Source organism: Saccoglossus kowalevskii, chromosome 6 (assembly GCF_978046115.1).
Source record: "Saccoglossus kowalevskii chromosome 6, keSacKowa6.1, whole genome shotgun sequence".
NCBI lineage: Eukaryota > Metazoa > Hemichordata > Enteropneusta > Harrimaniidae > Saccoglossus > Saccoglossus kowalevskii.
The window spans coordinates 16296102-16322985 of NC_140646.1; the positions used below are offsets into that span (position 1 = coordinate 16296102).

Here is a 26884-nt window from a genome sequence, read left to right on the forward strand (position 1 = left end):
AATACAATCGTCAAATCTAACCCATACATAATGTCAGGCAGGTTCAGTACTATAACCCTGCGTGTAACGATGTCCGGGTTAAACCACTATAATATAATTACCGAACTTTTGCACTGATGTGAAGTGTATTACACCATAGAGGTAAAAGAGATCTTTTCTACCTCCATTATTACACAGACGCAATAAAACCAAACATTGGGCAGACGTTTCTGCCAAATCCTTCATTTGACCCCCTAGCTTAGTAGTCATTTGCAAGTGTCTTGCATCGGCATACAACTGTACATCAGGTAATGTCAGGTTTCTTTCTTATTAGTACGTAAGTATTGAATATTTTCCCATAATTCATTTTGTTTTGATTGCAATATTCCATGCAAACAGTACTAGTATTTCGGCTTTTGTTTTTAAATACTGAGATTGTCAAAAACACCAGGGTGCGTTATGTTGAATCATGGTCGAATGTACGATGAGATACATACGCAAGTTAGTAGACGTTTCCATGCATCGGAAAGTCTTCAACCCCGTGATATCGCGCCGTTTTACTGGGGGTCTTGGCATTTTGACTAAAATTTCCAAAATCGCTCTCAAATTCCACGCAATGTCATGGGAATTTTCGTTTAATGACCTCTAACTACTTGACTAAAACATGCGACCTTGTAAATGCTTCCATTATGCCATACGCCATATTGACAATGGTGCCTTGTTTGTAAACCAGTGCAGATCTAAATACAAATAGACTGTAATCTATCGAATACACAATGATAGACGACTTACGTTTTTATGCGCTGTAAGGGCTTCACGAGGTCCACCGTTCGATTTAATCTTGCTTGTATATTTAATTAGACTTAATTTAGTTTAATTAATTAAAAAAATAGTTCTGTTATCACTTTTCTTATAAAACATTTCAAACACATCCGTGTATACCCTTTTCTGGGATGATTCGGCAATGAAACGACGCTAAGTCGGACAAATAACGTGATAAGGCTTTTCAATTCCAAACTGATGTGGGGAAATGCTACTTATGTGCACACTCAACATTCAAATTTACTGAAGGTTAGTGCTTTAACCCGGCATGTAATAATGCCTGAGGCTGGTCTAGATAATTACCGTAATTCACAGTGTATAACGCACACAATGGAATAGAAATGGACAGAACTTTCTGCCAAACCCTTCATTTGACCACCTTAGTATATGTCCATGAATGTTTTGCTGAACACACACACTTCATATTTGGGTGCAATTGACCTAGCATACATCGGCTGTACACTGATCTCATCAGTAACTAATTATTGACTATTTTCTTACCATTTATTTTGTTTTGAATGCAATATTCAATGCAAACAGTACTACTGTTTTCAGCCCTTGCTTTAGACTGTCGAAAGTCATCGGGCCTAATGTAATTGTGAATCCTAGATATTCGACTGTTGAATTCTGAGATTGTCAACAACACCAGCATGTACGATGATATACATATTCAAGTTAGTAGACGTTTGCACACATTGCAAAGTCTTCAACCCCGTGATATGGCGCCGTTTTACTGGTGGTCTTCGCATTTTGACTCAAATCATTCTTAAAGCCCACGCTATGTCGTGGGAATTGTCGTATAATGACCTCTAATTACTCGACTAAAACCTTTCGACCACAGTCCGTCTATAGTGGGACTGTGGTGTGACCTTGTAAGGGGTGATTGATGCGATAAGCTATATTGACAATAATGCTGTATTTGTAAACCAGTGCAGATCTAAATACAAATAGACTGTAATCTATCGAATACACAATGAGAGTTGGTTGATGTTTTTATGCGTTGAAAGGAATACAGCGTTCCATGTCTACACTCTAATGGGATTAAACTCCTGAATGTTCTTGTTATGGGCACAACATATTTAGCAAGATTTAACACTTTCAGATTCAAATTTACTTTGAAATAAATCAGAAAATACTTTACATTCGCTGGTTTTAGATATATTTTGAGTCAATAATTTGACACAGGAAATCGAATTCAAATCCAATACAAGTCTCTTGTAAATCGCGCCCTCTAGATACTGGGGGCGCCCATTACGTAAATGGCGAAACTTTATAGACATACAAAACGTTAATATTGTTATGATTTGTAGTCATCTAACAATGAATATTATTGACTGATTTTACTATTTTCTAGATGACGAACAATCACACCACTAAACACAGTTGTTGCTTCACCATATACGTCACTTTGACGTCACATAATTGCTTCTCCGCTAGAGAGCGCGATTTACAAAAATTGGTGTATATTCTCAAATACTGATACACAAACTTTTCTCCGGGAATCTTGCAGGTGAAAATGCGGGAGGAAATCAAATCACTTATTCATTATCCTATTCATTACCACGTCACTTATGATGTAGTTAAAAAGAACGGATTCAACGTGGACGGTGAACGATGGGCCAACGACGCTAAGAAGACGTTTGCTAGACTGGAATTAGATCCATCAGAGGAACTGAATGCGATCACAATTGGATGCGGAAATGGTGAGTATGACGTCACGCTTACATCTTTGGGGTTAATCAAGATGGGTTTCTCCGAGTTACATTCATGTATACTTATGCAATGAACAATCATTTTGTCAGTTGCACACTGCTATTACATGTTTCAAAAACAGCACATTAAAAGTGTAGATTAGGGCGGTGGACTACAATCTTTCATTTTAATTCGACGTTAATTAATTTGATATTTCCTATACTTCACTAGATGGCAGGAAACGCCATATTTATGAAAACAAACTCACTGCCTGAATCATCGAAAACTCGTGGAAATACTGGACTTGATATTTTTCAACGAGTGGGAATGCTAGTTCTAATAATTATTTTTGAATCCGAATTATGTTTAATGAAAACACTTAAAAGGTGGTTTAAAAATAACCGCCATTCATCTTCATTCAGATTTTCATTAGTACGCATTGTGAATGTTATTACCATAAAAATGGTGATATGATTAATATTATTCTATTGTTTGTTTAAATACTTTTGGAGTTATTACAAGAGCAGGGGTTAACATTTTTTTAATAATGTTAATGATTGAGTTTTAAGAATTCATCATATGCTTTTTACTATTCATATAAAAGAAGGAATATGGAAGCACGAGATCGGTATAGGAAATGTATAAAATTAATAAAAAAATATTTAATATTTGCCTATTAAAAATATAACTCTGAAAGACATATGGTATGAAAGCAACCTGATCCGAAATAATGACGATCACCCCAAAACTGTATATAGCGCCCTCAATCATGCAACTTGTGTGCCTACGTTTTTATCAATTCTGACTACTTCAGTTACTCAGCTGAGTCAACAGCTCTGTTGATTGTTTGATTAGGGGTATGGGGAGAGGGAGGCGGGTATTCTTGAAGAGTAGTTGTATGTGTGATTGTTTTGTTCCAGTGATTATGACCCATTGAGGTCTCTGTTTTATTTTAATTTTGATGACTGGTACTTTTTATTCCGCAAAATTTCGAAAAGTTGCAAATTGTACTGTTGAATACTCTTGATCACCCATCGTCTCCCTTGTGGAATATGCACACTCAATATTTAGACTACATAAGTATTTTTTTACTGACTGGATTATATTCGCCATGCAACTGTATCATTTTGTTACTGCTATGCTATAGCATACAGTTTATGTTATTCTTGTGTTGTTTAGATGCACTACAATAACATGTACCATTCATATATCATATCAGTATCATTCATATATCACATATATTATATTAGTATCATGCATATATCACATATATCATATCAGTATCATTCATATATCGCATATATCATATCAGTATCATTCATATATCACATATATCATATCAGTATCATTCATTCATCACATATATCATATCAGTATCATTCATATATATCACATATATCATATTAGTATCATTCATATATCACATATATCATCTCAATATCATTCATATATCACATATATCATATCAGTATCATTTATATATCACATATATCATATCATTATCATTAATATATCGCATACATCATATTAGTATCATGCATATATCACATATATCATATCAGTATCATTCATATATCGCATATATCATATCAGTATCATTCATATATCACATATATCATATCAGTATCATTCATTCATCACATATATCATATCAGTATCATTCATATATATCACATATATCATATTAGTATCATTCATTCATCACATATATCATATCAGTATCATTCATATATATCACATATATCATATTAGTATCATTTATATATCACATATATCATATCATTATCATTAATATATCGCATACATCATATTAGTATCATTCATATATCAGATATATCATATCATTATCATTCATATATCACATATATCATATCAGTTTCATTCGTATATCACATATATCATATCAATATCATTCATATATCACATATATCATCTCAGTATCATTCATATATCACATATATCATATCAGTATCATTGATATATCACATATATCATCATGATCATTAATATATCGCATATATCACATCAGTATCATTCATATATCACATGTCTCAAATCAGTATCATTCATATATCACATGTATCAAATCAGTATCATTCATATATCACATATAGCATATCATTAATATATCGCGTATATCATATCAGTATCATTCATATATCACATATATCATATAATATCAGTATCATTCATATATCGCGTATATCATATCAGTATCATTCATATATCACATATATCATATCAGGATCATTCAAATATCACATATATCATATCAGTATCATTCATATATCACATATATAATCACAGTATCATTCATATATCACATATATCATATCAGTATCATTCATATATCACATATATCATCATAATCATTAATATATCGCATATATCACATCAGTATCCTTCATATATCACATGTCTCAAATCAGTATCATTCATATATCACATGTATCAAATCAGTATCATTCATATATCACATATATCATATCATTAATATATCGCGTATATCATATCAGTATCATTCATATATCACATATATCATATCATATCAGTATCATTCATATATCACATATATCATATCATTAATATATCGCGTATATCATATCAGTATCATTCATATATCACATATATCATATCATATCAGTATCATTCATATATCACATGTATCATATCAGCATCATTCATATATCACATATATCATATCATTATCATTAATATATCGCACATATCATATCAGTATCATTCATATATCACTTGGCTCAAATCAGTATCATTCATATATCACATGTATCAAATCAGTATCATTAATATATCACATATATCATATCATTATCATTAATATGTCGCATATATCATATCAGTATCATTCTTGTAGCACATTTATCATATCAGTATCATTCATATATCACACATATCATTATCATTAATATATCGCATATATCATATCAGTATCATTCATATATCACATATATCATATCATTACCATTAATATATTGCATATATCATATCATTATCATTCATATATCACATATATCATATCAGTATCATTCATGTATCACATATATCATATCAGTATCATTCATATATCACATATATCATATCATTATCATTAATATATCGCGTATATCATATCAGTATCATTCATATATCACATGTCTCAAATCAGTATCATTCATATATCACATGTATGAAATCAGTAACATTCATATATCACATATATCATATCATTATCATTAATATATCGCGTATATCATATCATATCAGTATCATTCATATATCACATTTATCATACCAGTGTCACTCATATATCACATATATCATATCAGGATCATTCATATATCACATATATCATATCAGTATCATTCTTGTAGCACATATATCATATCACTATCATTAATATATCGCATATATCATATCAGTATCATTCATATATCACTTGTCTCAAATCAGTATCATTCATATATCACATGTATCAAATCAGTATCATTAATATATCACATATATCATATCATTATCATTAATATATCGCATATATCATATCAGTATCATTCATATAGCATATTTATCATATCAGTATCATTCATATATCACATATATCATATCATTATCATTAATATATCGCATATATCATATCAGTATCATTCATATATCACATTTATCATATCAGTATAATTCATATATCACATATATCATTATTATTAATATATCGCATATATCATATCAGTATCGTTCATATATCACATATATCATATCATATCATTATCAATAATATATTTCATATATCATATCAGTATCATTCATATATCACATATATCATATCATTATCATTAATGTATTGCATATATCATATCAGTATCATTCATATATCACATATATCATATCATATCAATATCATTAATATGTCACATGTATCAAATCAGTATCATTCATATATCACATGTATCAAATCAGTATCATTCATATATCACATGTATCAAATCAGTATCATTCATATATCACATGTATCATATCAGTATCATTCATATATCACATGTATCAAATCAGTATCATTCATATATCACATGTATCATATCAGTATCATTAATATGTCACATGTATCAAATCAGTATCATTCATATATGGTCTTCATTGGAGTTACTGTTTGCTATACAACTGTTGGGAAATTTTCTCTTTACGTAGTCTTGCAACATTTAACAATATATTTATTTTATTTAATATGTATGTAATTTCAACCCTTAAGGTAGCGGGACTATTATTTGCATACTTTTTTTCATCTTCTAATTGGGACCAAACAACTACAAATAGACCCAGGAAAGTATATATTTTTGGAATCGCCAGACTTCAAGCTTTTCAAAGGTGTGTTTGTCATGCCCGTATCTGCATTCTACGGTGCGTTACTTAATCAAAAGTGAAAAATTACTTTTTTTTTGTAAAAAAAATAATTACGCATTTATGCTGGTGATAATAAGTTTTGTTTTCACTTTTCCTAGCTGTTCAATAGTCTGGTAAATTGAATGTGTCTGATCAGTTTTATTCAAGCAACGCGTTTTGAAAAATAGTGTCCTGAATTTTAATTTCTGTTTTAGTCGCATTGACCCCAACTCAAACCACAGCACATTGGTAAATAATCCATGAAATAGTTTGTCTGGACACATTCAAGTTCCTCTCATTGTCACCTTAAAGCTGTGAAAATTTGGTGTTAATCCAACGACAATAAGTATACGTTATTTTTTGTTAAAGACCTTGTATTTTGAAAAACATAAACTCCTAGAAAACGTCGATGAAGTCACAGCAAAGATTTTCTACCTTGATTATCTGCACAAGCGATTTGTTTTCCCATCAAGGTCTGTTTTAACATGTGTAGGGGCATCCAAATGTGTAAGGCTATTGGAAACCCACAAAATTAAAGGAATGGGATAGCTATAGTTCGATAAAACGGCAGATGAAAACACTAAAATCAATGATTTTTTTCAGTGGCTGTATGACCTTGTGTCTGACGCATTCATATGCAAATGACTAATCTGTGAAATAAACAGGGGCGGAGACAAACCACTCAAATGTTTGGAAACACTCATTGTGTGTCAGATAGCTACTGATAACACATCCTAACATTGATTTGTCTTGAGTTAATCTTTGAAATTTATAGGCACACAAATTAAACCTGTGTCGTTGATTTTGGAAAACACTACTGAAGCTGCCTTGCTTCCCTTCAAAAAATCGACATTCTAGGTTACGTTGACTTTGTCAGATGAAAGTTTATAGTGCATTTCATCAATTAATAAATTAATGTGAAAATCGGAATTTTCAACACAAATAATAGTCTCGCTACCTTAACTAATTAGTTACTGGATTATCCCGGACAAAAGTGTTGTCAAAGTGACAGGGAGAATATTCATGAAACCACTAATTATTGACAAATATATGCAAATTAGGTAATTGGTATGCACATATTTCAACCCTAAAGTAATCATGTGTACGCGTGGCTTACCTCAGATCACATTTCTTGCTATCTATTGAGTGGTGTTTGAGGCATCAGATGAAAAATTGAAAATATAATTATTATCATGCAAATTATTAATTGATTTGTGCGGATTCTACATAATGAATAAATGAGGTTTTCACATATGTTTGTGTACTGAAATTTGTTCAGTATTTTATTAATCATCAAGCTAAAAAAATAGCTAATGCATATTATAAAAATATGTACATTAGGTAATTATTATGCACGGATTATAACTACTAAACACATTTTGTTTCTCAGTGCATCACGTTCACTGAAATTTGTCAAGTGCTTCGTGGAATACCTGTAAAAAAGCTGACAAATTATCATGCAAATTATATAATTAATAAAATTAAAAAGTGGGACACTAAACGTAAAAAGATAAATTGGATATCAGCACACCAACACCCTTTTATGATATATATTACAAATTAAGCCAGTTATTGTAGCTATTATGCTATCTATGATGAATTACTTTTAAAGGTATGGTTGACGAGCCCATTATAGACACCTTGTTGAATAAGTACCCGAAGATCCGCTACACGGCTGTGGATCCACTTCCTGACGAACTTGGAAAGTTTGAAAAAATGGCTAAAGATAATGAGAAGAAATGGGGAAATGTCAAGTTTGACTTTCAAGTCACTACTATTGAAGAATATTTGGAAAGGGTAGAGAAGCGGAAGTTCGGATTGATAATTCTTTCACATGCAGCCTATCATTTCCAGAACGTAGAAGTCACTTTGGCTCATTTATATAAGAATAATCTGGTCACAGGAGGAATGTTTTTTTGCAGGATGATTTCAGGTATTCAGTTTTTGAAGGTTAATTTAAATTACTCTTGGCCATTACGTAGGCTACACAATTAATCAATGCTGTACAACGGTTGTTTTAATTTATGGTCAGTTTCTTCAAATGAAACTGCCATATTAACATTCCATTTGCGAAGGGACTATTTTGTTCAAAATATGCAGAGGACTTTTAATGATGTTTCAGCTGACACTAACGATGACAATTGTATATATCCGAAAGTACGAATTTACACTCATCGAGTGAGATGGCTGTTGGTTTGAAAATATCAACCGAAAGATATTGAAAAATGAACATTTTAGACAATCAACATCATTAAGAAAATATGCATGAAATAACATGAGGTTATTACGAGGATAACTGCGCAGTATCGATCGACGCGCAGCGTAGGTCCATGCGACGGCGTACTGTTTGAGTGCATACCTTGCAGTGTCCTCATAATGACTTATTATTATACATCTTTTCCTCCCATGAATACATAATTCAAAACAGACTTAGCGAACTTCTTTGTGTGGAATCCGGCAAAACCTAGGGACAGCAATGTTTGTTTTTGTATTATTAGAGGACGCTTCATCGCCCGAATCGCACAGTTTCATTAAAGCCGGCCATTCATAACTGGCCCACGAACCCGTGCGCGATCGTGTTAGGAAAATCTGTATTTCACTGCAGCTAAATTGATTTGGCGCGCAAAGGAGCTGGCGCCACCAATCAGAGTTGCTGTATAATAAAGATCGGGGAGATCAACACAGATTTAAACAATGGCGGCGTGTAGACTTTGGGCTGATTCACCGAGAGTCAAGAACAGAAGCTCTATATTTGTTAACACCTTTCCAAAATTTCTTATTCCAACGTAACGAGAACATTGTTTGTGGTGTGAATGGAATGTCAAATTATTTGTGCAAACTGTGTTTTAGTAAACTGCCAACACATATAAACTTGCTCGATACGGCCTTCGTTGCTACACAGACGAGGAACCGTGTTTGCAACAAACCCGCCATTTTTCTCAGCTACAGCACTAAGCTCTTTCTTTTGGTGATCAGTAAGCTTGTTCAGATAAATAGCTAGCAGCCCATTTATTTGATTCCGCCAGTTTAATTTTAAAAAGTAATGTGTAGTTCCTTTCGTGAGTTCTTATTGGGCGTGCGACATACAGTAAATCGTGGTGAAATCTTCCAAGGGTTAATGTTGAGGCTTCGGCCGAATAAATGGTTCTTAACTGGCAAAGATGAGGACGCTTACGTGCGTAATCGTTCCATATTTATGTCTGAGTACAAACCTTGAGTTATCCTCGTAATAACCTTATTATTATACATCTTTCCCTTCCAAGGATACATCATTGGAATGCCGAAATCCAAAATGTTTAGAACAAAATCAGCGAACGTCTTTGTGTGGACTCCGACCAAAACCTTGTGGCAGCCATGTTTGTTTTCGTTATTAGAGGACGCTTACGCGCGTAATCATTCTATGTTTGGTATTTGCATTTCTTATTATGGTAGGATGGAAATATCCAGTAAAATAATGCCAAATTACGGCACGCTGTAACTTATGGGGTTACGGTGACAGATGTATAATAATAACAGATATATCACGGTATTAGCAATTTGCTAAGAATATGTTCAGCCAAAGAATGTATCCCAGTGTGATAACAATCTTCCAATTTTCTTAGGTGGATGGGAAAAACTAACCCTGAAGATTGGAGAGCACTACTATGACCCAGATCAAGGTTTCATCGGTTCACAGACAGTAAAAGATATGTTAAAGCGTCAAATTCCAGATATCGAACTGGAAATCGTACCCAGAGGCTGCTTGTTGAATGTTACGGAATGCTTCGATGAACAATCACAAGACGGGGGTTACATGCTAGAATGCATGACACAAATTTACGATTTCCGCAGTTTTTGCAAACCAGAAATAAAGAAAGATATTATGGAGCATTTAAAAAATAAGTGTTGCAAGAAAGAAGGGGACAAATACTTTCTAATGGCAGACGAGGAAGATCTGATTGCATTCGGCAAATAAACTGTTAGTGACAAATTCAGAAATGACTTGTTATACAAATTAAATAATTAATATTCAAATTTAAAATTGAAGCACGTAGAAAGACAAATTCAATTTCAGCACACAAATACTTTTTGAAAGTGATATTTTATTAAGAGTAAGCAAGCTATGAAAGTGAGTGTCTGTTACCAGTCCGCGAACAATGACATTGACATTTTCTTCTTGGTATCCTGGGTGGACCACTGTCAGATTTGTTTATTTCGAGAAAATATGTTTTCTTCATTATATTTTTGCCATTTTTGGGTCGCCTTCTTCTTAGCAACTACCAGCTCAATTGCTTTTTATACTTGATATGTACGGTCCAAGATTGATCCTCATGAGATTTGTACAAAAGATGATAACAATTGTAATTGCCATGGCAGTATCCAAATAAACTACCATGGTTTTGCTTTGGCAAGAACATTGTGGGGACATTTATAATACAGCATTGTCAACTTTGAAGACAAACACAGCGAGCTATGTCGACCGTTATGGCTCTTGTTTTTCTTTTTCATTTGTGTTACTGGATTGAGTTTGCAATCAACTTTGTTTTATTTTTCTAATTACTTTTTAATACAACACCGAATAACCTATCTTGTGGAACATTTATTGAAACGATATTCTGGTGTTTTCAATAATTTATTCAGTTAAGAGTGAAGGGGTGCCATGCCTGCCAGACCTAAACATAGCACAACTCGACTACTTACCACATTTTGTATTCCATTTATTGCACACTCGTGATTTCAGAAAAATTTTTTCTCATCCCTGGGACCCCGACCACAGTGTGCCTTGAGATCGTAAAAAGTACGATATATAGGTCTGAATTTATAGTAAGAGAATATCAGAATGACATAAATAATCACATATCACATAATATACATATTAGATACATTCCCGATATATCGCCGTTAGGCTAAAACAATTACATGGTTGGAAAGCTTTGTAGACCCCAAATAGATAAAAATAGATAAAATAGATAAACAAATTAAAGTAAAATATCATCTCGACCCCAAAGTTGCAATCAGTGACAGTGGGCGTATTGGTTCCGCCGACAACAGTTTTCTTATCTTAAATACTAATTGTCATACAAGTCTGGTTCTTTTTCCGGAAATACGAGATAGCAATGAAACCACCATGATAATTAAAATGTCAAATAATTGAAACTTATTCGTAAAATGGGTTTCATTCTTGTCAAAAATCATCTATAAATCAACTGTGACCGTATAACTCGTCAAAGTCACCACGCATAGCGGATTGCCATTATAAGTACTTTTGTCCTATAACAGAAAAACTGCAAAATATGCGCAAACCTCCTACACTTAGTTCAGTGCTCATTTCTTTTGTTCCTTGATGGATTTTGTTATCTCCTTTGAAAGGAAAATCACTGTGTCAGTACTTCGAATAATCTGATAGTCAATTTAAAGACTTACTACAATTTGTACCCCACTGTAAACGTTCTTCTACTAAAGAGGAGTAAATTTAAAGTAGCTCAATGATGTGGAAAGTGTAATTTGTACACCGTTTCCTATTCTGCTTAACCCCGCAAGCGAATATTAATTTCGCTTATTTGCACTCGGTGTGGTCAATATTCGTGTATTTAATAATAAAGATGTCAGTTAAAAAAAAATATATTCCCTAGTCGTCTTAGCGGTGTAAACTTTACAAGTCATATAGACAATGAGTAATCACCATACTCGTTACTTACTTTTCACGCGGATAAGGAATGGGAGGCTCTCCTATTGTCTAAAACTATATTGCTATCTTATGCGGGGAAACTGTAGTGTTATTTGAATCAGTGATATTTTGCCAAAGTAGGCTGTGTAGTATAGCATGGCACCGCTTTGGTTTGTCTATTTATTTAAACCCCTACCAATGGACGCTATCATTTGAATGGCATTACGATCAATACGAATCGATATCCTATGTGCACTATTATTTTAAGTCAGATTTATTTCTCTGCCTTTCTGCTTTTATTCACATTTACACTCATGAGAAGAGACGCATACTCAAATTGCAGATTGCATTACTGAATATCTTTAGCAAGAAGATAAGCAAAGCTATATCAAGTATTGACAGGATGGGGCGATTTTATTCCTAATTGTCATAGCTCAAATTGGCGCAACTGATCGATGCCAACCAATCACGGTTACCATTTTTTGTATACCAACTGTCAAGGAAAAGTAAATCAGGTTATAAATTCATCTCGCCTTCCTCCACGGTGATAGCCGAACTAAGTGATCCCAGTTTCTGATGCCCTTAGCCAATGATTTGCATTGCTGTTTGTCATCAACCATTCATAATGTTACTTTGTGATTGGCATTCTTGTAAATATTTATCTATTCATAACGTTTTCGTATAACTCAAAGCCTCATCTTCTATCATAAACCCGACAAATTAACATCTCACGGACGCAAATCTGCACATCAACAAATAGTTACCCAAAGAAGGTAACAGCTCAAGCACATGGTTTAATCAAATAGATACCCATCGTCATACTTACTGTTTTTTAATTCGACCTGTGGAAATGTCTATTGCGATTCATTCATGAACAAATTCTATCGAGGTTTGAACATTCGCCAATAACACCTAAATCGAAACACTTCATTACGTCTTGTCACGTTAATACCATTGTTTCTCATTATGAGCAAAACATGCTCACATTAGTTAGTTAGTACTATTTTTCTTCTGCTTGTACATGTGTCAAACTGTTTACTCTGGAATCGACTGAACCCGTATTAACAATAAACACAAACACACCCATATTTACCTACACTAAATAATGGTGTTCCCCTGTTTGTGGCTATTTATAAACCGCAGATAGTTTTGTAACCAGGGTCGCAGTATTGGCAGTGAGTATTGGTGTGCTCCTTTATTTCTATGTTACTGTTTTACTTTATTTTACTACTACTCACCACAAACACTAGTGCTTTGCTCTTGGAGCATATTGCATATAAATACCACAACACAATCACAGTCCTTCTGTGATGTGCGGAATATGCCCACGGCGTTGCTAGAGAGCGCTATATTAGCTTTTATGTCCACATTCCAATGTTAGAATTGGCACCCCTTTCTGTAAATTTAAATAATTTGTTTAAATTGTCGATTATATAGGTCAGTGTTAGTTCGCCGCACACCACCGAATGTAAATATCTGGAAAAACACTGAACGACAGTCTGAACTCTTCATATGAATATTTGTATTCAGAGCAATTAATTCGTTTAAATTGTCGAGTCAAGTTGGAATGTAGCTGTTGTGCATATGTATATAGGTCTCATGCCACTAATCAACCAATGGCTGCTCGTAGCTGCTGCTCAAATTAAATGCCTAGAAAGAACCAATGAAATTTTTTAAATATTTTTTTCTCAGGTGCTCCCTGTTTGAGGGCGTAATCACCTGGGTCAGAGGTGAGACCAACATGTGGTCTTTTGTTTACTACTCAGCGGCTGTGTACCTGTGGGTTTATTCTGTGTGTATTTGGATGTTCTAATCTTGGTGTTTTTCCAGAGATTTCTCTTGGTGCAATCCAAATACAGTAGGTGTGTCTTGTTTACCTGAGATTTGCAAGAGTTTGAGCTAGCCAACATGTTAGTTTTTTTCATATGGTTGATTACTCAAATTTCTTCGTCATTTTCATATAGCAATCTCGTCATATGTTAACATTGTCGTCTATGGAAATTCAATTAGTGGTATGAGCCCTATAGTACATACTGTCACTACATGACCTTTCTTGTCAGTGTAGGTAAGTGACAGTTCATCGCCTACAACCGAATGTAAATAACTGGAAAAACACTGAACCACATATGAATATTTGTATTCAAAGATTTAAAATGGTGGTTCTTGGCGCTAACATTTAATGAGGTCTGTCGATTTGTCATTCAAGACTCGTGCATATGCAACATTTGTGTTGATGAACATAGATTTCCAACAATGCAATGCAATATTCAAATGCATTTCACAAGTATGAGGTTTGACCTTGGCGCAATTTACTTCAATACCTTCAAATCACCCAAAAAAACAAACATAATTACCTTGGTAATGTCTCCTGTTGTGCCCGTTGATCTGCGCGGTTATCTGGCTCCCCCCGTATTCAAAACGTCCTCCACACAATAATTAAGGGAAAACAAATGGTGATGAGTTATTCTCATTAACACATGTAGTGGAATGAAACTAGGGGGTACAAGTACGCATAAGATGAATAATTGACCAAAGCGTCACATTAAAAAAACCACAAAACATTCCTCAGCAACGCCAACGCATTATGGCACTTTAAATTGGCAATACAATGAGTAGTTGACTAATAATAATAATAAATAAAGTAATCCTACTTTGTCGATAATTTATTAAAAAAAATAAGACTAGCTTTGTCACCTCAAAAAGAATATTAAATCATGGAGACCCAAATCTTACGATAAAAAATGTATGTTTTCATTTAGATGCAGCATTCTGTCTGTTTTTTCAAGTAGCGTCCCAAGGCAGTTGTGGTGGTGGTGAAGCCGGGGATCTATCAAAGAAGAAAGCTTTGTAGACCCTGAATAGATAAAAAAACAAAATAAAATATTATCTTCGACCGAGGACATTCAAAGTTGCAATCAGTGAGGGAGAGGGCGCAGAGGTTTCATTGAGCTTAAATACTAATTATTATGCAAATCTCTGCTAACCAATCACATTACTGTTGCAAAAAACTTCGATACCATCATTGTGTGTTTACTAAAAGTAAATCAGGTTGTAAATTCATCACGCCTTTGTTCTCGGTGTAGGATAAATGCTGGTCATTGACCCTTCGTGTGTTACCATTAGCCAATGATTTGCATTGCTGTTTGTCAATACCAATTTATAATGTTACATTGTCATTTTCATTCATGTAAATCATTATCTATTCATAACGTTTTTGTATGAGGCAAAAATAATCATTTTTAACACAAATAATGCATAGTAGGTTATATCATAGATCCGAAAACATTTCACGGACATACTTCTGCAAACTGTTGCTTATATAAATAAAAGTTCAAGCACATGATTTTATCAAACATGTACCTCTAATCATAATTAGTGTCTCTTAATTCAGTGTATGACAATGTCTTACGATTCATGTACAGACAATTTTTTTCGAGGTTTGAACATGCATTCACATGTAGTCATGAATAATACCTAGACCGGACGCTTTAATTCGTCTTGCCACGTTCATACCATTAATTGTCCACTATGAACAAAATCTGTAACAATTTTAGCACTGGCATATGCTCACATTAGTTAGTAAATACTATTGCTCTTTGTACATGCATCACGCTGTTAACTGTGGAATCGACTGAGCCCGTATCAACAAACAAAAACACGCGCTTATCTACCTACACTAAATAATGGTTTACCCCTTTTTGTGGCTATTGACTAAGCCCAGACAGTTCTGTATCCAGGGTCGCAGTATCGACAGTGAGTATTTTGTGCTGTTTTGATATATATATTACTGTTAAAAGTTTTATTTTACTTCTACTTGTAAACATCTTTGACGTCAGTCGCGTGCCTGTATGCAGTGATTGGCTTTTTCATGTAAACTAAGTAGTGAAATTTGGTATGCGTTGGATAACAGACCCTTAACTGTATTACAATTTTTTTCTGTGTGTCATGTGACCACAAGCTCACAGTGCACTCATGATGAGATCAATGAAACAGTGCGGTTAACTTCGGTCACTGAGCGGTAGGTGTAGCATGTATATAGAAATTCAGAGTCCTGTATCGTTTACTAATAACTGATGAAAATGTTTATACATGCTTTGGGCGATAAGCCGGGTCCCTCGATCAAGACAATTCTATTTTACAAGTATAGTTAAAAAAACAATACATATCACGCCAATGAATTATGACACTCTAGACTGGCCATGCAACAAGTAGGTGACTGACATGGTCATCTTGTGGCGAAATAAATAAAGTAATTGTAATGTGTAGATAATTTATCTGAAAAATATAGAATAACTTTTGAATGTCAAAACACACCCAAATTCAAACACTTAAAGGATCAGATGGCAAATCTACAGACATTACATATATTGAAGCCTATGTTTTTCTGCATTGGACACAGACACATAGTCATTTCACTTTTTTGAAGTATCAATGGAATTTACATCAAATACTCACAAACTAATGCACATATCTATAATTATAAAAAAATAAGGTAAACAGAAGAAATCAAATCACTGATATATCACCAAATCCACTATCACGTCACTTATGATGTAGATAAAAAGAATGAATTTGAAGTGGAAGGTGAACGATTGGCCAACGATGCTATGAAGCATTTTATCGACTAGACTTAGATCCTTCACAAGATAACAGTTGGATGTGGAAACGGTGAGTATGGCGCCACTACGGCAACATGGCATTTTATAAAATCATTTTTACAATCTTTTATAATCTTTAAAAAAAAACATTTTCAGTTCTGGAGTGGATTTTTAAAACCCACTTTCGTTTCTGCGTTCTGTTTTTATTTTAAAAAAATTAAATCCATTTTCATTTCCGAAATCGATTTTCGTTTTTAAAATCCATTTTGGTTTTCAAATTCCATTTTCATTTTCAAAATCCATTTTCGTTTTCAAAATAAATATTCATTTTAAAATCAAATTTTTAAATCAAATTTCGTTTTTACTAATCTGTTTTTATTTTTAAAATTTATTTTCACGTTTTTATAGAAATTTGAAGTATAGGTATATACGTTGAAGCAAACATCAGAATTTACATACAAATTACTGTTGTTTCCCGCCTATCACATTAACTTTAACTGTTTGACTCTCATGTGCGAAGTTTGTCTGGAAGTTGAAATAATACTCAACAAGTTTTTATGAAACATGAGCATTTTGGCCATTCTATGTTTGTTATCATGATCATTTAGCTCGAGTTAAACCTTGGAGCTAAATCATTGGAATAAACAGCAAATAGAGTAGCCAAGGTGTTAAAAATTGATTAAGTATCGAAGAATCAAATTCTGCATAGGTATTTTTTTACCGCATGCTTTTTGGTTGCTTTAGTGTACTTTTTGGACTCAGCAGTCCTCATAAGCTAATATTATATTAATAATACTAATTAATAGCTTAAATAACCTATAGATTTTTCACATTTTTCTCGTAACTGCGTGTTGACCCTTCCCTTTATGAACTTATTTGAATAAAGAATGATACATGACATCAACAAAACATTTCCGTTGTACATAACAAAGGAGTTCAGTTATAAGCACATGTGAATGTTTATTGGCTTGCAATAGGAATAGATCGTGTTATAATCCAAATCCCCCCTGAAAGAATGGTAAGAGTGTTCATATATTTTTGTCTGTAATATCCGATACAACTTCCTACCAACTCATTGCAATACAAATAAGATATTTGCCTATAAGGACTGTTGGGGGGATTCTTATTTATTTGTATCTATGCTGGTCATGATACTAGGATGCTGTGAATTCGGTTCTGATTTTTTAGACAATGATATTAAACATTTATACATGTCATCCGATATCATCAATATACAACACGTGGCCATCAGCAAACTTTGGTAGACGAAGCTATGGAATTGGAGGGTTGATCAAATTGGCCTGAAGGGCCGTGATTGTTTGATCATGTGGTCATGTATGGTTCATTATTGGTATTATTGTTATGTGAATCAGATGTGCTTTCAAATGCATATAATTGACATTATGGTTTAGAATTAAGGGATGTTTTAAGGAATCGGTCACTATTATGATAAACAAGCAGCCTTTGTTGAAGAACAGAAGCGTGGTATCAAATATACCCAGACAGATGCAGATTTGTAAGACACATTACAGAAGTCCATAGTAACAGCAATCAGAGATACCCCTTAAAATGCTTCTTCCAGGCGTATTTATTATATAATATTCTTATTGTTTTTTTTTTCATTGAAGGTAAAGTTGATGAGCCCATTATAAACACCGTGCTGAATAAGTGTCCGATGATCCGTTACATAGCCGTAGATTCACTTCAGAATGAACTTGCTAAGTTTGAAAAAATAGCCAAAGATAATGAGAAGAAATGGCAGAATGTCAAATTTGACTTCCAAGTCACTACTAGTGAAGAATATTCAGAAAAAGAGAAGAAGAGAAGAATAACAAAATTGGTTTGATCGTTTTTCACAATCAGCTTATCATTTTGAAGATATAGACGGCACATTGGCCCAATTGTACAATCATGATAATCTGGTCAAAGGAGGCACGTTTTTCGTCAGGATGATTGCAGGTATGTGTCACGATTAATGTCATTTCCCCTTGTGGTCTTGTGTCCATTGCTTTGGGCATTAATTTATTTCAAACAAATATACGTTGGTGTACATTTGCATGCATGCAGACTGAACATTGCGCAGCCAATGTACATTTGCCTCGGTTGATGTTTTATTTACAAACTTGTCATTTACAGCTCTAAACTATATGCAGTTTTGATTGAACGTGCAAGGAAAATACACAGAATTTATATAATACTGTGGTTCATTTTGAATAACATATGGACAAATAATTAATCGTGTATTGACAATTTTGTCTCTTTATGTAGTGTTTGTTTGATCGCACCTGTAAACATGTATTACAAAATTTACAATGTTTGGACCAATTATTTGTTACATTTGTATCTATATCACAATATTGACAATATTCTATACTAAAATAGCTGGAGATTTCATATAGATATTAATAGTGTGGAAAACATCAAGCCATAAACAAGTAAAAGAACGAAGTGTTCTTGGCTGACATGATAATCATCGAATCAATGAATAAAGAAGTGTAATGTACAAACGCATTTCCTTTCTCAGGTGATTTTGAAAAAAAATGTTTCTGAAGGTTGGAGAGTACTACTTCGATCCAAAGTTTCATTTCATTGGTTCAGAGACCGTCAAAGATATGCTGAAGCGTCGAATTCCTGATATCAAAATAGACATCATCAAAAGATAGCTTGCTAAATGTTACAGAGTGCTTTAATGAGAAATCTGAAGAAGGGGGTTTATGTTGGAAGCACTAACCCAAGTTTACGATTTTCGTAATTTATCCAAACCAGAAATCAAAAAGGAGTTGATGGAGTATTTAAAAATGTTAAGTAAAATGGATGGCGACAAATTTCTTTTCGGTACAGGAGAAGAAGATCTGATCGCATTAAAGCAATAAATTGTTGGGAATAAGTTAGAAAGGACATGTAAATGTTCAAATTTACTTTAAAAAACGCAGTAATTATGTTCTTCTGAGAAGAATATAATGCATATATGATCTCTCACCCCTTTTTGCAGAGACAGTTATAAACCTAAATATATTTCGATAATGTTGTATTCAAATTAATAATCGTAATAATCACTGTAATCATTCTGAGCCTTTTAACAATGTATTTGACAAATAAAATTTTATCATAATCACACCTATTATACATTTGTTCAATAACGTTATTTATCATGATAAATAGCCATAGACCATCATATATAAACAATTAACAAAAAGGAGAACGTTTCATTGACGCACAAATTCAGATAATGAAAACCTTGCAAAGCTACCTGAAACTAGAAAGGTTTTAATTATGACAAATGATAACATGGTTAATCTAGCCATTTGATTGGCTGAAATCCGGTGAACCCTCTCGAAACTGGCTTAAGGTAGAGATGCAGTTTACCTGATAGGTATTTTAATTAGTTAATTAGGAAACCAAGATGACCTCCCTTGTCCACAAAACTATATATTTTCGGAAAGCTTAAAGTATGAATTTTAAAATTGTGCTAGTAATTTTTTTATGAACACTGTAGTTTGAAATATGCACAAAAATGTGCTTTTTTGGTCAAGTGATTAAAAAAAAAATAGCTTCGAAACCATGCTTCTGTTTCTTGTCAAAAGTGGTTTATGGGTACATCTGTTTACTATGAAGAAAGTGCCGTCTGAAAACTGTCTACCAGTTGTCAATTTTGCAGGGCAGCAGCTCCAATTTCACTACTTCAAGTTTATGTATAAATTAACACCCAGGCTAGTTGTCTGTACGATTGCTGTAACACTGTTCAACCAAAAACAATGCGCCGACGGCGTTTTGAAGATAAACACTTTGTCAATCATTTGTGAAAATTTTAAAACAAAAAGGCAAAGCGTCTAGGAGCTATTTTTTTAAAGTTCTGGGATGTGCACTAAAAGCCGAGATAATTGCAAATTTACATAACAATTCACTCAGTAAGAAGTTTGCTAATGCTCATAATTAAAATGGCTGTAACAGTTCCAAATTTAAATGTATTATCTTTTTGTAAAAAAGTAAAATATAGTGCATAATATGGAGATCCCATCATTTCTTTTCTTCACCACGTTTCTTTTTTATTATTTATGTACAGCCTTGCTAAATCTTGCTAAGCATTCAAAAGAGATAATGTTTGCAATCGAAATTACATGACTAACCTCTGTCCATGGTGATTGCGGATATATGATCACCTGTTTAAAACAGGGAAACCTGGTACAAATACCATGAAATTATAGATTATTACAGGAGCCTAAATGACCCCATGAAAGAGATTGACTGGAAAAACGATCTTGATATCTTAAATGTCGATGATGTGAAGAGCTATTGACACTATTGACAAAATTAATCAAAACCTATCAGAGATGAACTACACATGCTATTCTCTGATGCCCAAAATGTATTTGTTCCAGACCGGCCATGTGTGACTCGTTAAGATGAGTGGGCCCAAATACCATATACTGGTATAGCTCTTGATGTTATTTACCTGGATTTCAAGAAGGCATTTTTAGTGTTCCTCATATGCGTTTGTTAATACAATTTAGCAAAACAAAGATTAACACGGTCCTCATTATGTATAGGTACCTCTGGCCACCAAATAAACTGTATGACACACAATAAATAAATCACTCTTCTCTGATGTCCTTGATGAATTTGATCCAAAATCAACGCAATGAAATATGAATTCATATACATGATTGGTATAGTAGGAGATCATTTTATTATTGTGAGAACAGTTTGATGTTCTCAATACTGTACCCAACAGCTGATCGAGTATTTGTTTCGGTCTGGCATGTTGTTTCCTTCATATGGATCATTTGTAAATGGGTACATCTTCTTCATTTGCATGAGATCATTTAATTAAACTTCAAGGACAGTTAAACCAAATCCACTGCCATGCAAAAGAGCAACTTACAATGACAGGATTCGTTTTTGAGAGGGAAACACGACTAAAATACGTTAAAATACGACTAAATGTTTGCACGAACGTGTTAAAACGCTGAAAAATATATACTGCGAAACTGTGGGAGACAAGCATATAATTTATAAACACATTTATAAATACTTTGAACTTTAGTAAGTAGCTGTGAGGCAAATTACTGATTCAATAAATTACGAAAGAAGAATAATCTATTCAACAGAATCACTTATCGTTCTATTCTATATTCTAAATAAGGGATTAAACAGCAGAATAGAAATTACAACAAATCATTTCTCGTTCACCACGAGATCCCGTGTTATGCGTCAAATTTATCGTAAAAACGTGACGAAACAAAGGTTACAGCGTTGTAGTAGCATCAACACATCGCGTGACATTCTACAATTTCAAAAGCTATTGTGTCCGCGCCTGATAATGTGTTATACATGCCATATCCTCCACGGCATTTTGACATTAATATATATATGTAAAAAAATATTTTTCTGGCAAACGTTCGGCCTTTTTGTTTGATGTACGTATGTAACATCAACATTATGTAGTTTAGTTTGAACATTATCATTCAACAAGAATCGTTGAGTCGTCCGCCATTTCTAATATTTCTTTAGATTTTAAGGTTAATTTCATCTTAGCATATTAGAAATATTATATTGAACAAAAAATGAACAAGCAGAACACGAAATACAACTGATCATTCCAATAACTAGCGCCCTATGTTGTCGAAGCAACATTGTGTAGTTGAGTTTGAGAAATATCGTAAAATTAGAAAAGCACGTGTCATTCGTCTTTTTTATATCGAGTAAAATTTGTATTTTATTGATGGAACAAAGACAAAAACAGTTTTCGCTTTCCTTACAACAAAATTCAATGGAACTCAGATTAAAAGCTTCAACCCTTAGGTGTTTGCCGCCATGTTTGATAACGTATTCAATCCAAAATACAATGATGTTGCCTGCTGACATGGGTCATTCACATATTTAGCTACACTTCAGTGAGCATCATTTTGTTTTCAATTACTTCTTTTCCCACCACCACCTCCTCACTTCTTGATTTCTTTTTAGCTCTGCTTATTTTGCACACTTCACTGGGCTCATGGACTCTTTCCTGCCCACCTCATTTCAGGGCTCAGCGGCCATCTTCTTGATCACCTCCCATCTATCCCGGCTTCCCAGCAGGATCTCCTTGACCCTACCCTGCAGGTGCGTCACGGCTTTTACCTCTGTAGTGTGACTGTTGGAGCCCCTTCCCAAATTTGGAGTTAGATTTTTATGATTGTAGTTAATTATATTGTAATTTGTGCTTCTGTATTTGATTAATACTTGTATTTTACCATTGTCGTGTTTGTATTAAATGCAAACTGTTCCACTTACAAGCGTATAGTGTGTTACAAACTAATCTATTTGCAGGTAATGAGAGCGCTACTTATAGTAATGTTGTGTACATAGACTCTAACCGTGCACAATCGTTTCAATTTAATAACTTTAATCAACTATAAAATTACAACTTTTTAAGTGACCCTCATCTTGATGATCTTCTTATTGCAATATATGTTACAAATCACACTTTTTTTATTACAAAGCAGATGACAGAAATTACCACCAATAGAGAGACTGCAATGTCGATCTGAAAATATTCGATGAAACTCAGATTGAAAGCTTCAGCCCTGAGGTGTTGGCCGCCATGTTTGATGACGTATTCAATCCAGAATACAGCAGTGTCACCTGCTGACATGGGTTTGTCTTTGTGTATAGCTGATATCTTCTTTGCATTCTCTTTATAACTGGAATGAAAAACATATAAATTGTAGCTTAAAAGCAAATATATATCATACAAAATATTTTATCAATATTATAAAACAATAAAGTTATTTCTTTTTGGTCTGCAACAAAGAATGTATATATATATATTGTAAAGTGTTATTGAAAGTGAAAATATTTATCCCTGTCGGTCCTCGTTAATTTGTAATTTCCTTTGTTGGGCTTAAATGATATACAACTGATACAAACAAAGTACGCAAAGTAGTGGCAAAGCACGACAGAGTAGTGGCAAAGTACTGCAAAGTATGGCAAAGTAGTGGCAAAGTAGTGGCAAAGTACGCAAAGTAAAGGCAAAGCAGGACAAAGTAGTGGTAAAGTACAACAAAGTAGTGGCAAAGTAGTGGCAAAGTAGTGGCAAAGTACGGCAAAGTAGTGGCAAAGTATGGCAAAGTACTTCACAGTAGTGGCAAAGTGCATGATGTGGCAGCTGTGAAATTATTTTGTCATAGTTTCCTTCATGTACAGTGCATGGTATATTTAACTATTCACCTGGGAGTGTTAATAACTTTGATAACAGCATTGTAGAGTTCATCTGGAGTCAGCTTACCAATATTCAGAATAACTGCCATGCCTTTACTAGATACTCTGCTGAAAGTATCATAATGATCACCATACAAAGGAAATCCAACAATTGGAACAGCATGATATATAGCTTCATATACACCATTCATGCCGCCATGAGTTACAAATGCTTTGGTGTTAGGATGCCCTATGAATTGAATTAGGTAAAATCAATACACTAAATTACAATACTCATCAGTTTCTCCGCAATGCAGTGAGAATTCAACACTGATCGATCAATAATCTACATAATCAATAATGCACCATCGATTTGAAACGACGATTCACATCTACGACTCCTACCACAGGATCTACTTTCTCTTTTTTTACCATTTTGTAAAGATTTTATCACTGGATGTAAAAATATTTGATATATTTATTTCAAATAATATACATCTTTTCCAACAGAAACTTAGGATATAAGAAATATATGAATTTAAAAAAACAAACACGGAATACCAACAATTTTGGTGTAAAATGTCACCTGTGGCAGATTCTAGTTGCGACTCTCTGTGGCTCCCTATGCCAGGTTATAAGTTCGTAAACTCTGCAAGGGAGGGTGGGTTCAGCTATGTAAAATATTGTAACTAATATACACCTATATCTGAATTAACACACCTACCAAGTAAATCATTTTGTGGCATCCATTTTGTCAATTTGGTATTATTACCAAGAGTTGTTGGTGGGGGTCCATTATATTTCATGATTACTTTCTGTGGTAGTCTGGCAAGCCCGGCGCAAACCAGTGCCGCTTTCTCGGGACAGGATGCAAGATCCGCCGTCGAACCAAAAGATAATATAACAACCCCATGTCTAGCAGACTCCATAAACTCAACCAACTCCTGCAATGGCACAACGTTTCATGTCAAATTAAAGGCCTAGACTACCACCACGCGTAGAAGTACATTGTAGTACTTTGTGGGGAACACATTCTTCAATTTGTCACATTGCACTCTTTATTCATTTCAATTATTTATTGATTTGTAGTGTTTGAAGACACGAAAAGTGTGTTTCAATGTTTTATCTGTCAATAAATAAATAACAATGCGACGTCCACTGTGCCCATTCATTTCAAACTAACAAACAATAATCTGCCCAGGCGCACTAGTTACTAATAATAGAATGTGCATTGATAACTGACAGTAAAAAAGATTAAATAAATTAAAAAAACATTTATCGATATGCTACAGCGTTCTCTTACATATTGAGTTACAATATTACAATATTTATATATCTGCACATTACTTACATTTGTCAGAGGGGATTGTGGTGAAGCTAACAAACCACCGAGAAATATCGTATTCGACATTATTGGTCTTGGAGTCTCCAATGCCCAGTCTACAGCAAATAATGTTATCTCGCTTCTTCCTGATGATGTCATCATATCCATTTCCGGTTTAATACCAAACTGCAGTTTCAATTCGTCATAAGGAGCTAAAAACAGTAACCTATACATTAAATGACCGATTATACGGTAGATAAGGTTACGTAATCTTTGACCAACGTTCATGTTGTCTGAGAGCCCAGACATCATTGATGGAACATATGAAATGGGGCTCGGCATATTGAGATAATATGCATCCATCATTGTGAACGGTCGATTCGTGGATACAATGACAAACGGTAGATCTAGTTTTTGTGACATTAGGATTGTACATGCAGCAATGGGGTTGATAAGTATAATATCAAACTCCTTTCTCTGTAAGCGTTGAAACAGTTCCTCGTTTTTGAGCAGTAACACACAATCTTCTACTAACGCATTATTTATGATCATCGTGTTCATAGGATTAAACTCTCCATTTAGAGACTTTGTAATCATCTTGCCCAGATTGGTCATAAGTGTGTTGTCAATAGCAGTGGTATATTTCTCAAAGTGGAAACTGTCTACAATGTGAGGTATCTTGTTCAGGTCGTTGTTGTTTTCTCCTAACATCATTGTGACATCGAGACATTTGCTCTTCAAATGCTCACCGAGTTTAGCAAAGTATAGAAAGTGACTCCCAACGGAGATTCCCGGAAGAATCAGAACTTTGTGGCAAAACACACTTCCCAATAACACATACATCAGTGTTAGTAGTAAAAGATCGCGGCTCGTCTGAAATCGTGCCATAATGCAATAGGTATGAAGTAAGTGGTATGCGATGACCGCAGTATATACTACGCACAGTATTAAATAAACAGTGAAACACTGCTTACCATTACAATGTACCTCACCCTGAGCTGTGTAAAAAAAATGTCGACTTGAATACAATGAACTATTGAACAATGGGTAGCAGATATAGCGTTGGTCCACCAAAAATATATTCAAAATAATAATAACAATTTCTATTGTGGCTAGAAATATCCGGTTTGTGTTAAAATTAAAGGTAATACCAGCGTAAATACAAAGCCCCTGGATCACTGAAATCTCGTACTCCCTCATCCGTAACGCGAGAACATACAATAAATAAAATTTGTTGTCGCGCCAAATATCTCGGTCGAACAAAATTTATAT

The 26884-nt window shown here is 33.9% G+C and overlaps 2 protein-coding genes across 3 annotated transcripts; one reads left to right on the top strand and one right to left on the bottom strand.

The window, feature by feature from the left end:
* Positions 1–235: 235 nt before the first annotated feature.
* On the top strand, positions 236–11430 carry LOC100369335 (histamine N-methyltransferase-like). Of its 2 annotated transcripts, none has more exons than XM_078011544.1 (4): positions 236–316; positions 2312–2504; positions 8477–8797; positions 10467–11430. In XM_078011544.1, exons 2-4 carry the CDS (start codon positions 2318–2320, stop codon positions 10817–10819), a joined length of 861 nt encoding a protein of 286 aa, XP_077867670.1. In that variant the 5' UTR covers positions 236–316; positions 2312–2317; the 3' UTR covers positions 10820–11430. The 2 variants fall into 2 exon arrangements, with proteins under 2 accessions (XP_077867670.1, XP_002737502.1); XM_002737456.3 differs by having other exon boundaries at positions 236–287.
* Positions 11431–23477: 12047 nt separating this feature from the next.
* LOC100369825 (2-hydroxyacylsphingosine 1-beta-galactosyltransferase-like) lies at positions 23478–26684 on the bottom strand. Its single transcript, XM_006819822.3, has 4 exons — positions 25640–26684; positions 25013–25232; positions 24319–24538; positions 23478–23792 (listed from the first exon to the last, which is right to left on the bottom strand). Exons 1-4 carry the CDS (start codon positions 26498–26500, stop codon positions 23570–23572), a joined length of 1524 nt encoding a protein of 507 aa, XP_006819885.3. The 5' UTR covers positions 26501–26684; the 3' UTR covers positions 23478–23569.
* Positions 26685–26884: the final 200 nt, after the last annotated feature.